The following is a 17,739-nucleotide window of genomic DNA, read 5'->3' as shown; positions in this document are numbered from 1 at the left end:
ATTGTCTGATAGCGTGTGAGTGATGGTACTGGTCCTGTCCATTCGAAGAACTTCGCGCTCTGCCAGAGCCTGATCCTCTGGGCATCCACTACTCCATACACGTAGTTGGCATATAAGTTGGATTCTTTTGCATGATAGATTGAAGTATGTATGTTACCAGTCTACCAACACTTGCGCTACCAATGAGTTGTTTTCGGCATTTTATACAGGGTTGGTAATGGGATTGGATGAGATGGGATTTGTCAATTCTACTCATGTCTTGTATATGCAAGTGAGATAAAAAAAAAGTCTCATTCTCGTCCTTAATTTTTTTATGGGATAAAAATATGTCACAATCCCGTCTCAAATGGGATGAAATCCCGATTTTGCTTTTTTTTTATAAGGTAGGGTTATTGGAACCCACTAAAATACTATATGTACCAGCTTACTTATTTAACCCATTAAATTTTAAAATTTTAAAATTTATTCTATAAAATTACCTACATGTCTAATATATCCCTTGTTAAACTAAGTTCCTTGTATAACATTATGTGCAAAAAAAAAAAGGGACAATGAGATTTTTTCTTTTCCTTTTATTTTTTAGTTGATAGAACCAAAACATTGACAATGCGTAATCGCAGCCTATATTTATTCTTACATGCCCTAATGCAATGCAATTAGCTATTGTTTATAGCCAAGAAGTGCCTTTTATTAATTAAAAAGTTTAGAATACACCGTGAAATTGCTGGGGGGCTTGACTTAGGATTTTTTGATATCCAACCCAAAAGACTAGCCTATTAGGTGAAGTGACCTATTCTCTTTATAAAACCAAATATCTCCCCTTTACTCGCCAATATAGGACACAACTCAACAATTCCCCTCTAGGCAAAATCACCATCGGACCCTGATCCTTTCATCCAACACACCTGAGTTGTTACACCACCACATTTTAGCTATTGTGATCTAGCTCTGATATCAATTGTTTGAGGGGCTTGGCTTAGGATTTTTAGGTATCTAACGCAAAAGACTAGTCTATTGAGTGAAGTGGCATATTCTTCTTATAAACCCAAGTATATCTCATTTACTAGCTAATGTGGGATATAAAAATTAATTTGTTATCACTTTGTTCTCAAAATTTCAAAATTTTAAGATGCTTCAATTTTTTTATGGAAACATTGCATCATTCACACTGAGAAAACTGAAACATATTAAATTACAAAGAGATTTAAAAAAAAAAATTGACTGAACTCTAAAGAGATTTGAATCAAAAGAGAAGATAAAATTCAATGATATTCTACATTAGAAACTGTATACCCCAAATTACTAGAACAAAAAACAAAAGTTGGAAAAGGCTCAAACTTTGGAGCGAGGAATGAACTTAAAACCTTTGCTACGCTTGCTCACTCTCTACAAAAGAAGAACCTAAGCATGCTTTGAATTTTGCAATGGGTTGAAAGAGACAGCAAAGTAAAATAATTTATATAATTATTATGTCTAAAATAGTAATTTTGGCTATGGCTAATTAAGTAATATAATTTTTAATAAGAAAGTGGGTTTGGAGAGCAATTTCTTAGGTTTAGGTATTCTCACCCTTTTGAATATTAATATTAAAAGAAGTGAATAATTTAATAAAAAAGACATATTGTTATATAATTATTGTTCGTATATAATAGTAATTTAGATTGGGGTAATTAATTAATAAATTTTTTAATAATAAAGTGGATTTGGCAAGTAATTTGGCGAGTTTAAATATCCTCCCCTTTTCTATATTAAATTTTTTTTCTCAATAGTAAAGTGGATTTTGAAATAATATCCGGTCGCTCCAAACGACATTTATTAACTAAAGGAAAAAAAACTATTTCTCCCGATTTTAAATCCCGAATTGCACCCCGAATTGAAACGCACCGTTTTGGCAAATAGAAAACGTACCGTTTTGACAATCTCTCTCTGCAAAATCTATCTCTCAGTCTCTCACACACCCACAAAATCTCTCTCGTTTAGCCTTTGCTTTTGACGATCTCTTTAGCAAAAGAATCGACAATACTTGCCAGCCAAAATATTTGATTACGTGATCATTTCTTATTGGTGGTCCCTCAAAGTTGTTTCCCTGAATTGGATCATTAATTCGTTATTATAATTTGAAGTTGAATTTTTTTTTTAAAAGAAGAATCGTTAAGAATTTAAGAAATTAAAAAAAGGATGGTAAATTGGTAACTCGGGAGCATTCCGCGGACAAGTTATGTGAAAAACTGGTACGTTCTTAACGAACTTATATGTTGTAGAAATTGGCAATTATTATATATTATTAATCATAAGTTAATTTCATCAACGAAATTCGGAAGTTTGAATTTATGTAAAATTATTTGTGGAAAAAAAATGGTTGGAGTCGGCGGCAGTGCCAGTGGAGCTGGGGATGGAAGCAGGCGGCATTTACCGTCATGGGATGGCGGGCGTTAACGTAAATAAATCTGACGGCAAAGGACTGGATTGTAATTCCAATTCCAAGGAGCCTGCATATATTCTTGAGTGTTGGGTTGAAACGAAGAGGAATACATGCTTCGGTCTTCTCAAACACGTGCAATTAAAAATTAAGAGAAACACGTACATAGAGACAGCTCCGGTTTTCTCAAACACGTGAAATAAAAAAGCAAAAGTGACCGTTTTAAAACCCACCGTTTTGGCAAATTCGGGGTGCAAATTCGAGGTTAACTTTCGAGGTATATAGCAGCGCTCTTAACTAAAAGTACAACTATTATCTTTCATTGAGGGAAAAAAAAAAACAATTATCTTGTGCAATTGCAATAAATAGAAGGAATATAATCCTCTCTTGATCTTAACTCTACTAAACTTTTAAAAACCTTTTATTATATATTTTTTAATGGGTAATTTTTAAAAACCTCCCCTGAGGTTTAGACTTGTTGCAAGTAGATGGTAAGAATTGATTTATTTGTAAAAAACCCCCTACCGTCAGTTAAGTTTAACATTGACCGTTAGTTGACCGTGCAAAGACAATATTACCCTTAACAATAGTTTATAAACAAAAATAACTAAAAAAAACCAAAATTATTGGTGCAAAAAGTACAAACCCTATTTTTTGACAATTTTATCCTTGTCAATTCTAAAAATTTACAATATCATAGGTAAAGATTATGACTATTTCATTTTTAAATTTTTAATTTTATCTTTCTTGTAGGAATTTTAAGGAAATATCAATAATTTAAAGAGGATTTTTTAATTTTTTAATTTTAACTTTTTTATAAGAACTTTAAGAAAATATCAATAATTTAAAAAGGGTAAAATAATTAATAATTTTGGTTTTTTTTTAGTTATTTTCGTTTATAAACTATTTTTAAGGGTAATATTGTCTTTGCACGGTCAACTAACGGTCAATGTTAAACTTAACTGACGGTAGGGGGTTTTTTACAAATAAATCAATTCTCGCCATCTACTTGCAACAAGTCCAAACCTCAGGAGAGGTTTTTAAAAATTATTCATTTTTTAATTGTAGTATATGGATAGAATTTAATTTTTTATTTTTTATAGAAATAAACTTTTGTCGGCTTTGTGATCCTAAAACTGAGAACCGCCATTATGTTTTAGTAGTTGGGACTGGCTTCCTCAATAAAAGGTCAACTGAAAGAAATTGGGCCGTTCGTTGGGCCAATTATATCATTCCCTACATAAAGATCCGAGAGAAATGGCTTATGACTGAAGCTTTTAACACCCCACTAAAATCCCAATAACACCCCTTTTAAAGTTTATTTCCTAAAATACCCCAGCTTAGTTAATAAAAATACAAACTAATATATTAAAAATTTAAAACTAACCATCATCTCATAAAATTTCAAACTTAAAAATGTGTTTCTTTTAATTATTTATTTATAAAATATTTACAAATCCTAAAATCTTCAATTATTTTCTTTTTATTTCATAATTTCTATCTTTCTAAATCTAAACTCTTATAAATTTCTTTTAAAAAATATTTTTTTAATTTAATTTAAAGAAAAAGGATACCTACACCCCCAAGACTTTGAGAAATGATCATGTAAATCCTCAAGTTTTCATTGAGCAGCACAAAAACTGCATTTTAACTATAATGCCCATTATAGATAGTAACTAAAAAAATTGACGTTAAAAATTAATGAATACAAATATAATTTAGATAGTTTAATTGGTTTAGTGGACAAATAATATAAGAATACTGTGTGTGTGTGTTATAATAATAATAATAATTTTGTAATTTTAAATTATTATAGTTTCTTTAAAAACATATTTTTATTTATTATAAAAATTTCAAATAAATATTTGGGTTAAACGAATTTTACAAATAAAATATGTCTCATGTTTTAATTGTAATAAGATTATTTTATATAATATTGAAAATAATTTAAATTTTTATATTTATTTGAATATTGTATTTCTATTTGTTATGAGATTTAATTTAATATAAGATCAGACAATAAAGTATTAAAATATATTTTTAAATATTGAAATTATTTTAAAATGCATATATTTTTACATTTATTTTGATATTATATTTTTATTTATTATAAAATATTAGAGTCAATTTTTTAGTTAAGAGAGTTAAAGATGTAAAAAAAAAATTAAATAATAATTTATCTAAGTATTTGATTGAAATTCTAGTAAAATAAAAATAATTTAATTTATCTTTAGTTATTCAAGTTATTTTAATAAAAAGGAGGTTTTATGAGAAATTTTGAGGGTGTCAAAATCCCTACTCATGCCTGATTTTGTTGTTCGGATTATCAACAACAAATGTGATATTTCCATAAGTTGCATTTAGCATCTACTTATTTTCAATTTTTAGTACCTCATGCTAAACAGACCATTTTTTTTTTTTAATTTTTCAGAATTACTGCAAATAAGAATTGATTTCAGTAATTTTCATGATTGACATATTTGTTTTTTCACTCAAACGTTGAAGCTAAGGTATAACTATATCGTTTAAAATTTTTACTTAACCCTTAATTTGAATAAATCATTTAAATTTTATTCTTAAAATTACCCTTAAGTTAACAACTAATTTATTTCCTACTATACAAAAGCCTAATTAACTTTTTATACAATCCAGTTATATATTAGTAAAATCCAGTTATAACTTTCATGCCTTTTAACAATTTCAACTTTTACTTCTCGTTTCATAGATCTTTCATGCTTTTAACAATTTCAATGAAAATTTATTTCAAGATCTTTAATGTAATTTTCAAGGCTCAAAAATATTATTAGTAGTAGATCTCTATCTGTCGCTGAAAAAAAAAACTTTTTTTTCTAAAAAATATTTATTTTTTCTTATTTGAGGCTATATTATAGACTGAAGAAGAAACGGGCTAAATTGATGTCTATATAATCATGAAAAGTGTAAGTTCTGTTTAGGCTTCGATTAGTTATGCACATGCCATAATTAAATTGGTGCTGTTTATTTTTCTTCATTCTTGTTTTGATTTGTTTCTTTTATTATGTGATCCATTTTAATTGATTGAATTCTGTGCAAAGAAGAGAGAGAGAGAGATAAACATGAGGGGGGAGAGAGTGAGAGCATGAAAATATAGGAGGGAGAGTGATAGAATGGGGTCAGTGCACAGAGTGAAAACTTAAAATTATTTTGACAAATCTAATCCGTTGATTTATTTTCCATCCAACGGGTATCAACAAATGTAAAAAGTAAGAGTATTTTTAAGGGGCTATTACATTTAAGATTTATATATATATATATATATATTTTAATGATACAGAGTAGATCAAATTGGTCTTGGTTAGTTCTGGATGCATATTAAAAACAAAGACTGGAATTGGTTTTTATTTTTCACCTAATCAAATTAAGTTCGGGTAATCAAAATTAATATTTTAAGTTGAGTAATTACACGTCACAGTAATAATACCACACAAAATTACTTTAATATGTCCTATTGCGTAGCATAATATATAACTTGTAAAATTAATTTGAAATGTATCATTTCTTTTCCTCTTCTCTGTTTTATTCGATCTCATATTTATTAATTTAGTTGTGGATTGAAATTTTGTACTATTTTATCCCTTTTAATAACAAAAATTGAAGTATCCCTTAAATTAATCCAGTGACGCAGTCAACACGAAATCAAAGTTAGTCAACTGGAGTGTGGGTATGGTATTCAAATTTCGATGGTGGGGGCATCCTAAAAGAAGTGCCGTCGAATCAAAGTTACTGGTTTAGTACACGCACAAATTCCTTTATTCCCTCCAGATGGGAGCTTTCACACATGCTCTTATTCCATTAATACATGTATTTAAAACCCATTCAAACAACACTAGCTTTTATTTTTTTTCACTTTTTGAGGTCCATTGTGGCCCGATTCCGTTGACCTCGTCAATTCAGCTGACATCGTCTGAGTTTCGTCATCTAAAGCAATGCGCTGGAGAGCTGGATCCAATTCTTCACGTGACTTTTGATAAACCGATTGATTATAATAGGATTGCAACTTGGTTTACACTTTAATTTAGGGATCACAATGGGTCGGGAGGGGAGGGGAGGGGAGGGAATCAACATCCATGTTTTCATCTTGATATTATACATATGTTCCCGTCTTTATTAGAATTATTTGAGGGGATCTTGTACCCTCTCCGAATAATAACAGGAGATCTCTGAGTGTCTCCGATCCCTGAATAACTAATATCTTGTTGATTTTCGAATTTAATTTAATCATATTCACTTAAAAATATATAAAATAAAATGAGAATGATCATGAATGAAACTTGTTTCATTCTACTCCTTCAAACTTTTGGTATATATAATATTCAAATAATGATTTAAAAAATGAAATAATGTGATTTTTATACAATATTGATGTGATTGTTGTCTATGAGTAATGACATCTATTGATCATCGGTTATGGCGCAACAAAGCTGCATGTGTGGCTACTAGTTGACGTTGCGATGAGCTACGCTACTCAGCCACTGACAACGCCACATGCTACTTGGATATGATGAGATGAAGACGAGTTGAGTGCTTGCTACTACGCGAATAATTTGGAAAAGATGACGAAGACTGTGAGAGAGTGATTTAAAGTTTGATTGTAGTTAAGTCTAAATTATATTAAATACTTTATATTAACTAATATTTTTATATTGTTTGTATAAATATTTTGATATTTGTTATTTACACCAATATTTAATATTCTATAATTTAAAATATATTATTTATTCACTAATAATTCTAGAAAAATAAAATAAAAATTAAAATGGGGATATGGGGAGAGGATAGGGATTTCACATCATCCTCGTCCCTTCCCTGAATAGGTAATTAGGTAAAAAATCACCCGTCCTTTTTTTTGAATAAGAAATTGAGTATAAAATTATTCTCATACCAAGAAAAATCCCTAAAGACTCCTGTCCCGCGGGATTTTTGGCATCGCTACTTTAATTTAATTCGGGATTTAAATTTTTAAAAAATTATATAGAATTCTTTAATTCCATCCACGTTCTCTACCTCATACATTTTAATTTAAATATTTCATTGCAGCCCTGTTTTTTCCCCTCCTACAGCTCCAAATAATTCAAATTGGGATGGGAAGCCAAATTACGCTATGAATTGTGACCACTTTATTAATTTATTTACAAAGAAACAGTTACGTATGGTGCTTTATAAGACCTGAGGGGCCACAGTAGCTATAGGCTTTGAAAAAATTTTGATGCTTCTACATGAAATATTTAATATTATATATAAAAAGACCCTTTGATATATAAGTTGTATGTATATGATGAAAATGTTGTTTTATATTTTGTGAAATAAAGTGAAAGTGGCGTGATTGTTTGATTTTTATTCTTTTAATTACTTTTTCATTCTTACTATTTTCAAAAGTTTGATAAAGTTTAAGTCCAACTTTTTTATTTTTCTTTTGTTATTTGTTTTTTCATTTTATTTTATTTACTGACAACATTAGCCTCAATTGGATTCGGCTACGGTGCAACTGTGGTACTGTGCCACAGTTGCACCCAGCCGTTGGATCCACTTGGATGGAGGGGTGCAACTGTGTATTTAAGTGGATCCTATGACTGGATGTAATTGTGGTACGGTACCACAGTTACACCGTAGCCAAGTCCGCCTCAATTATATATCAATCAAAATTCTCAAGTCGAGATCACTGCATGTACAAGCAAAATGTGATAAATTCCAAAATTTCCAGCAATAACAGCGCAGCTATAAATGAGAAAAGTGTCTAAAATCAATCCCCTACTAACACATGAAGTTTAAACTTTATCCTTAGAGATATAATCCGAGCTCTGCCCCTTGATATACATCAATGTACATGGGAGTTCAGACTGGTATTATGTATTAGTTCCCAAAATAAGGTGTCTTCTCATGAGGTAATTTAAATGTCATATCACCAATTTTTTTGTGAAAGTAGCATTTTCCATGTCCAATTGAGTTGGGCAGCAACAAACGGCCAAATTTGCCACAAGAAATTGCAATTTTTGGGAGGTCAAGCAAAAAGATTTGGTAACTGTTGAGATCTTATCTCTTTGGGTATTCTTCTGTTCTTCTTCAACCCATTTGACCAATTGGTTAGGCATTAACTATGACCAAAACCAATGTACCCAGCCCCTTCGCTAACGAATCTCAATGGATTATTATCGAATTTATATTGGCCCTATTGAATTGGCTTTTCCGAACAAACAGTATCGATCCCTCTCACTCCCAGAACTAGCTAGGCATGTACGTGTCGAGTTCATGTATATTCTACTAAACAGCATAATAACCAGACACGTCTCACCATTACCACGGCGATGCTACAGATCCTAATAACAATAATTGATGTTAGGACTTAGTAGTATTATTTGCTGAGAATGACACGATAACTTGATGGGTCAATGATGGAATATTCTTAGTTTTCCCTTGATTCGATTCCTCTTTCATCAGCAAAGTACATAACAAAATTACTTAATTAGGCGAACAAAAAAGGACATGTGCTAGCTTTGATGTCTCTACTAATTTTATTAGGAGAACGACATGTAAAATTTAATTAATGGCGGAAAGTACTGTGCCGTGGAATTAATGCTGGCTCTGATTGGTTCTGCTCATCACTTTGTTGCAGAATACAAGACATGCATGCAATAGTTTCTTCACCAATATTTATGTACGAAATCCGAGTCCCTATGATCATGGGATAAAAGAGGCGAAAGCTAGAAAAGCTATTAGCTCGACAAGTTGGTGACCAATAGGTAGTAGCCCTTTAACTTGCATGCTTGAAAACCTATGTATCGACATATTGGCTTAGCTTGGGTGCATGATAAGTAATGCGTAACAGGGAGCGAGTTTGGAAAAGTACTCCAAGACTCGAATCTTTTGCTAGGAAAAATAAAAGGAACGAATGCGATATACAAATGCGCGCTTGGAATTATATTTGTGTGTATCTTGTTCAAAGATATGGTCAATGGTCAAAAGGTCTACCAATTGGAAGATTCCATTCTTTATGAAGCATATCAGAACAATTTAACGATGTTGTCTCCATGTCCTCAACAGATTAACGATCCCCAAGAAGCTAGGATTACAGTACGGGCTCAAAAACTCGAATGATCGCATGTTAAACATACTGAGATTGAAAGTCCAAAGAATATGGAGCCTAATTTATGCCTTCATTAATTAATTAGAGTTTATGTAACAAGAGCACAATATAAGCAAAAATGATTCGAAACTAAAATAATATAAAAGTTTTGTGCAATATTATCTTTAGCTTGACGGTATCATCCATGCTAAGATTTTGTTGGGGAGAGGACCTCAATAGTCTGTCCCTATTGAGTAGTGTGGCTCATTCTCTTTAATCTCTTCTAAGGTAATTCATCGGAACAAATTAACTTCATGAGCGTGTAAAGTACTCTTGCAAGTCTTTGAACTTTTACTTGAGTGGCTTCTTTTAATTTAATTTGTATTTATTCCAGTGATTGATTCCAACTTGTCCAGTAAAATTTTATGCATCTTAGAAAAATTTTAGTGGTCTTCCATTATATGAGATTGCACAATAATATTCTTTCATGCATAGTAGAACGAATTTACTCTTTAATATTTACTATCATGCACTTATATATTCGTGAAATATGTGCAATTCATATAACAAAAGCTTGTTATTCAGCGTGACAGAATTAAGTACGGCAAATTCGTTCCAAGGAACTTCTTTACAGCAAGTCATATTCATCGATCGATTAAGAAAGAGCAATTCATCGGACCACTACACACACACAGAAATATATATCTAATAGCAAATGGAATATTATCTTGTAAAGTAATTCTTCAAAGTAAAAGAGGAAAGATGTTGGATAAGTGTGAAAGAAATCAACTAGGAATCAGTGCTTGCTTGTGGGATAATTGGCTTTTCATCCATCGAGTCTCCCTTTAAGGAGTCAAGAATTAGAAATTATGAAGAACAATTCTTTAGGAGACTTAATTTTCACTGTCCTGTGCATTTTTTTGTATATATTTATGAGAAAAGGTAAATAGCTTTTTAGGTGAAGAAGAACATTATCAGAGTGAGAATCGCTTTTGAGTAGATGCATAAGAATTGAAATCAAAAAAGGAGCAGCGGTCTGTAGATAGGCATCATAAGGCTAGACCTAGACTGCTGAGGCAGTCCATTTGTGTTCATGGGATGAGACGTTTGAACCCCACCACTCCGCCCGCGACAGTTACACTTCAGGAATTGATAGATCGATGTATCCAAAGTCACTGGCAGCTGAAACTTTTTCAAAACAACAGGGGCACATAATCAACATAAAGCGGACTTAATCCACATTTTTGAGAAAAACTTCAACTACAGTTTGGTGATAAAACGCATGTTTCGGTCATTTTAATTATGTCAAGGCTCGAGACATGTTTGCATTAATATCGGTCGAATTTGAAATTAAATGAAGATTTTTTGGTAACTTGCCATGCAGTTTCACCTAACTACCTCAAAGGAACTTCATTCTTTTGATCTGCACTTGATTCTCAATTGTACAATTCCATTTTGAGATTGTCTTTAAAAATCATTTTCATTAACGTTTTAACTAAATATATATTTTATTAATTTTTTGTAGTATTATTTACTAAACAAGCTCTTGAATTTCTTATTTGATTTCCTGAACAAAATTGTTTTTTTTTTTTTTTCTCAACTGTCAATTTCCTGAACAAAATTGGTTTTTTCTTTTCTCTTTCCCCCAACTGTCAACTTTTGACTCCAATTGAACATAAATTTGGATTGGTTTAATTCTTTAACGGCACCAACCCTCCGCACTCATGGTTTAAGTGCACAGTATAAATAATTTTTCCAAATTGAATTTCTGATTTTTTTTTTTTTTTTGGGTGAGCGTGTCGAGGGCAGAATATTGCGGCAAAATATTTGCTTCAATTTTCGATTTTTCAGTTGAACTTTGAACGCAGATTACACAGGTCTCAATCCAATTTGTTACCTGCTTGACATCCCCACTCGTGCTCTAAAATTCTTAAAAGTCTCTTCGCTCACCTAACTCCTTTGTAACTGATGGCTGAAGATTTTTCACGACTATTTATTAAAAAAAAAAAAACTTCCGAAATTTTGCTAAAATCTTTCCTCGTTTGAGAGGCTAACTAATGATCTATCAGCAATTATGAAATTAAAAGTTTAAAAAAGTGTCATGTCATTTTAGCTCTTTATTAAATAGTGGGAAAAAGTCATTTCCATCCTTAGAGTTTGATGTAATAATTTATTTCATCACAATTTTTTAAATAATAACTTAAAATATCCTTCCGCTAACTAACCATTAGTGTAAAGCCGTTAACTAATAATTTATTGCGGGCAAAATAAGATTTTTCATTAAAGTAATACAAAATTTATTAATTTATTCTTAAATGAAGTCAACGATGATATAGTTTGATATAACTATTGAATAATTGTCATAAGGAACAAACTGTAATTGACACATATTTTTAAATCATTGGAAGAAAAACTCAAAAATACCACCCACTTTTTTGAGCTTTGCATGTGCATAATATCTTATTTATCTTCAACTCAATTTAAGCTATTTTAAAGTGCAATTAGAAAGTATACTTATATGAATAAGAAATTGTGATATTTTTGGTACTTAGATTTAGGATTTATAGGGCTTTCACACCTCCAAAATAAAAAGAAGTGAAAAAAATTGTTTGAAATATAAGTTTTTCATTTTTTTTTGTATTTCCTATTTAGTGGGATTAAATAAAATTATTTTTAGTTAAATGTCAACTTTTACTTATTTTTCTAATTTTCTATTTGATGGAAAGTCAATTTTTACCCTCAATGAATTACTAACAAACAACATTCAACTAATGGTGAGTTAATGAAAAGATATTTTGGGCTATTGTTTAAAAAATAAGGATGAAATGGGCTATTGTATGAAATCATAGGGATGAGAAGAGATTTTTCCCCTTAAATAGTAGATAAACTTTAATCTTTGTTAAAATGTCATTTTTCCTAAAAAAATAAAAATTTCAATTTATTCCTGAAATTTGTTGGATTTAACCATAAATTTCGTAAATTACAAAACCGTTAACTGAGATCACGAAAGTTATTATTAAGGGGAAAACTTAAGGGTAAATGGTGATAGAATGTGAATATGCCATTAAGGGTTAATTTTTCTTTTCAAATATAAGTATAAAAATGGAATTTTTGTTGGTCAAAGTGAAATTTATTAAAATATTTGTGCGTATTGAAATTTATTAAAATATTTGGGTGTTACTGAAATTAACCTATATATAATATGATGAAGTTTTGACTTATAAAATGAGTTAATTGACTGTTAAGGAAATGGGATAAAAATGCAAATTTGTCCCTTTGGCTGTTCAAATTAATAGAGATAATAGAATTTTGAGGGGTAAAAATTAAAATTTTCATATTTTATAAGGGTAAATTGACGTTTATTATTTTAATTAGGGAATTATTAAATTTTACCCTTAAAAAAATTATGGTATATATTAATTATCAGTCATTAATATAAAAATATGTCGACTACAAAGACTTGGTCGAATAATTTTGAAATAAATTTATTTAATTAGTCACTTGATGAGTTTGAATCATGAGGAGATGTGAGGTTAAACATCAATTTAAACTTAATCCACCCCACTTTCTAAAAATAATAAATAAATAATTTAAAAAATATTACAACTAGATTAAGTAAAAAAAAAAGAATTTTAGAGAAAATCAACTAGATTAAGACCTTTCTATAATAATAAATAATCTAAACATGTGAATATTAAGTAAAAGGAAAAAGAAAATCAACTATATTTATCGTAGCTAGCATATGAAGCCTGTAGACTTTAGAGTTAGTGGTCGGTCGTCACAATCTAAAATTTGAAACCATGGTCGCTGTGTCATCATATTTCACATGGTCTAAAACATTGCGAGACTCATTAAAATATGTTACAAAAAGGGAAAAAAATTATTTTTAAAAAAAAGCCCAACTCGTCTGCGGGAATTAACTTTGTTTAATTTCCACAGAGATATTGATTTGGTCTTGATACAACTCATGGGGAGTCAACGGGTCAAACACCAAATAGAAAAATCCACAAATTCTCGTTAAAAAATAGGTTGCCGCTAAATTTATGTACGCTACAACTAGTGATTCATAATTAAAATAAGTCTGGCGCGTTCTATCACGCAAGAAACTTTCGTTTTTCTCATTTTTTTAAATGGTCAGTCAGTCCAAAAGTCCAAATTCTAATTAATTCCACCCGGTCTTCGCCTATATATAATCTCTCCCTTGTTATCTAGTCTCATCCACGAGCTAGCTCATCCAAATTCCCAACGTTCTATCTATCAAATATATTAATTAATTAATTAGCCATCTCATCTCTGATCTCTCTCTTTAGTTTCTCTAAAAATTCTAAAAACCCTGGTGTTCGATATATTCAATAACATTAAAGATCGATGGACGCACACGTGGGAGGTTTTAGCTCTGGAAATCATCGTCAGCAGAGTGAAGAAGCGATCCTTGGCGTGAGAAAAGGTCCCTGGACTGTTGAAGAAGACTCTTTGCTTATGAACTACGTTGCCATTCACGGTGAAGGTCGCTGGAACGCTGTCGCCAGCTCTGCAGGTAATTAGTACTAATTAATTACGCCATCATCCTCTACCACAAATAACAAGAAGGAGAGTTTCTCATATCACGTACTATGAATTTGGTGTGATCGTGCAGGATTAAACAGAACGGGAAAAAGCTGCAGATTGAGGTGGTTGAATTACCTGCGCCCAGATGTTCGACGAGGGAATATCACTCTTCAAGAACAGCTGATGATTCTTGAACTCCATTCTCGATGGGGCAACAGGTGCATCTTTAATCTGTGATTAATTTCCTTACTTGGGGGGTTGTCTTTAAATAATAATAAATAAATAAATAAAAAGCTAATTTCTAATTCATCGGTGGCTTGAAATACTGTAGGTGGTCAAAAATAGCACAGTACTTGCCCGGACGAACGGACAATGAGATCAAGAATTACTGGAGGACGAGGGTTCAAAAGCACGCGAAGCAACTCAAATGTGACGTTAACAGCAAACAGTTCAGGGATGCCATGCGTTTCGTTTGGGTGCCCCGTTTGATTGAGCGGATCCAGGCTCAATCCGATTCAAATTCCTCGGGCCAGCCCACTTCGTCCACCACCACGTGTACCGATAACAGTACGACTACTAATCATGCAGACCTGGCCACGAGTCAAGTTTCCGATTCAAGGCCGGACCCCAGTTTCAGGGCCGATATATCGGGTGCCCAAGTCTACCCCGAGTCGGACTTGAACGATTCTTACAACCTGCATTCTGATTGGAATTATTCACAAAACGGGTTGGACAATGCATGTGAGTCATGGGGCTGGTCTAAACCGGGTTCGGATACGCAAGGATTTGAGCAACAGATACAGAACAACAATTGGTTAGGTTGCGGGGACTCCTTGGAAAGCTTGTGGAATGAGGAGAATATCTGGTTCTTGCGACAGCAGCTTTACGATGATAAAGTTTAGCACTTCAGCTTTCAGAAGATGACTTAACGTGCTTACGTGACGCATCAAGTTAATTGAACAATTTTAGAATTTTTATGAGATTTTATAATTTTGCTGGCGGTAATTACGGCTCACTTAGCAAATTAATTGACAACCTTGGTGTACAGATACATATATAGAACCGTATGAATAATATGTAATATAAAGCGGGTGCCACAATTAGATATAGTATCTTCCAAACGACACCGTTGGGATGAAATCTTCAATCACTACAAGATGCTAGCTCTTGAAGTTTATACCGACTATTTGAGCTCATTTGTGTTTGTGAATCTCATCCTATCCGTACACGTCTGGAATCTTTTGCCTGAGACACAATTAGTTAATTAATTTAATTGCTTGTATTACTTAATTTCAAGATTAATATACAAAACTTGCTCATTGCTTTATTTTGGAAATTGGAATTCTAATTTGTTCTTAAACGGTGGCCATACTTTTTTATGTACTTTTTTTGTTTGTCCTCAGTTGTCATAAATTCATTACATGGCACATGTAGTTGCAAGCACTCACTCATATGCACATGAATACTATTTGATTGACAATATTCTTCAGAAGAAACAGACCTATGTTAGAAAGAAAAGAGAAGATATTGATTTTCTGAGCTTAGAAACACGAACATGATGAAGGCATTGACATCGAAACAGTCTCTGGCAGCTGCATATGTTTAATAAGATACAACTGTTAATTTCCTCGACCGAAGCACTAACTGCCGCAACCCTTGAAATTTTAAACTCTTTCACTTTTAAAGTCTAACGGGCAATCGGTCATTAATTTAACCCGCATGCGTTTGATTTGTTAGTCAATCCAGATGTACGAGTTTATTTCAAAATCAAATCAATGATCGGGGGAAAAATCATTTTAATTCTTTGAAAAAGTACGGCAAAAAAATACAGTCACACTTGACAGTTAGTGCAGGGAGGAGGGTACAGGAGGAAAAAAGAAAAAAAAAAATCAAGATTAAGATTTTTTTCCCATCTCAACTTCTAAACTTAAAAAAAAATTAAAAAAAAAATTAATTTTATCTATATATTCTATTTATATAGTATTACTACATGACACGTGATATAAGATTATTAAAATTCTAGTCCAAGCAGCATCAGCCGCCATAAGTGATCGAGCTGACTCTTTGAAGGCTTTTGCTATTTGTGCTTTAAAAGAGGAAAAAACGAAAAAGAAGAAGAAATATTATATATAGCCCATGAAACGCGGTGGCTAGTCTTCCAGAAGTAATTGATGGTCAATTGTTTATTTGTTTAATTGTCTCCTTGGTGGGATGGCTCTGCGGATGAACAAGTGGAAGACTTTATAATTACAAGCTAAATAATTTATATAGAATTAATGTTGTCATTGCTTACGTTAGCATTATATCGGGTGAGAGTACTGTTCTTTATCCACTCAACAGCAGATGAAGTGCATCATGATCATCTGATTGAGAGGTTACGGACCTGACTCGTTTACCGTTTAGCTGTTAATTAATGCAACTTGCTTGAGCTGCCTTAATTAATCTTTTTACTTATTAATGTGCCGATTTTTTTGCATGCTCATCATGCATGCTATGAGATAAGGGTTTTAATATGACTGTATGAATAATTCACTATTGAATTTACCAGCCCGCAGATTCACTATCTAGGCTGCTAGTAGCCAGTAGATAGGGTTTCTCTTCTCTCTACTCGACAACCTTGAAAAATTAAAGTTAATATTTAAATCTTCGAGTTAATTATTTTAAAAACACTTTTACACACTCAATTACCCTCCTCCGACTCCAACACTTAAGTAAGAAAAATTGTTAAACAAGTTGCTAAACATACATTCTAACTAAAGTGAAGCCGTACCAATATTAGATATTAAACACCAAATTAACGCAAAGTAATTTCCCAAACACACGGGATACAAACTGTTGTTACCAAAAAATTGATATGATGCCCAAAGCCCTAGTCCAAGTCATAAGATGCTTAATATGCACAAGAATAAATGCAAGAAACGAACTTGTAAATTTAATGCATGGACAAAGCATTTACAAGATTAAATGCAAACATGCTTGAAACGAATTTGCAAATTTAACATATGGACAAAGTAGGAATAAGATTAAATCTTGAAATGAATTTACAAACTTAATGCATGAACAAAACATATAGAAGATTAAATACAAGCATGCATCAAATTAAATGCAAGACAAGGGAGCTCGCATTGAAGAGCAAAAGCACCGATTGTTTTTAGTTAAGTAATCCAACAGAAAATTAAAAGTAAGTTAAAAGCGTTTCCAAAACCAATTTTTCTCCAAGAAACTATTAGATCCAATCCGAAAATATGTTCCAAAAAACAATTTCTAAGAAATTTTTTTTTTTGAGTATTCTTCCAAAACTATTTTTGAGAAAACTTTTTAGTATTCTTCCAAAAATATTTTCAGATTCATTTCAAGAAATATTTTCAAATTGATTTCAATAAACATTTCCTGAAATAATTGTCAAACCTATTTCCATATTATTATTATTTTTAAAAGCATTCTGTTTTCTCACATTTTTCCTATTTATACATTCTAGACTATAACAATCTTAAGATATTAGTTCTCCATTGGTCACTGTTGTACTCCATTCCCACATTACTATTCATAATAAATTATCGTTTAAGCCTGAATCTACTATTCAACAAAACGAGAGTCATAGTAAAAGTTGCAGCAAGAGCTTATAAGTTTTATCAATGTCTAAATATGCTTTTGGACTCTCGTCTCCAGATCA

The 17,739-nt window shown here is 31.6% G+C and overlaps 1 protein-coding gene across 1 annotated transcript; it reads left to right on the top strand.

Annotated features, from left to right (window-relative positions):
* The first annotated feature begins 13,753 nt into the window (after positions 1-13,753).
* LOC18049953 (transcription factor MYB78) lies at positions 13,754-15,312 on the top strand. The gene is made up of 3 exons (XM_006444496.2): positions 13,754-14,055; positions 14,155-14,284; positions 14,398-15,312. Exons 1-3 carry the CDS (start codon positions 13,887-13,889, stop codon positions 14,966-14,968), a joined length of 870 nt encoding a protein of 289 aa, XP_006444559.1. The 5' UTR covers positions 13,754-13,886; the 3' UTR covers positions 14,969-15,312.
* The last annotated feature ends 2,427 nt before the right edge of the window (positions 15,313-17,739 follow it).

This window comes from Citrus clementina, unplaced genomic scaffold, assembly GCF_000493195.1.
Source record: "Citrus clementina cultivar Clemenules unplaced genomic scaffold, Citrus_clementina_v1.0 scaffold_3, whole genome shotgun sequence".
NCBI lineage: Eukaryota > Viridiplantae > Streptophyta > Magnoliopsida > Sapindales > Rutaceae > Citrus > Citrus x clementina.
The sequence above is the reverse complement of the archived record's forward strand: the minus strand, read 5'-3'. Positions and strand labels throughout refer to the sequence as shown.

Excerpts from the sequence above, each read along its gene's own strand:
- LOC18049953 (XM_006444496.2), top strand. The coding sequence starts at position 13,887 with ATGGACGCACACGTGGGAGGTTTTAGCTCTGGAAATCATCGTCAGCAG. Across the intron at positions 14,056-14,154 it reads CGCTGTCGCCAGCTCTGCAG|GATTAAACAGAACGGGAAAA; the intron begins GTAATTAGTACT and ends GTGATCGTGCAG. Across the intron at positions 14,285-14,397 it reads CATTCTCGATGGGGCAACAG|GTGGTCAAAAATAGCACAGT; the intron begins GTGCATCTTTAA and ends GAAATACTGTAG.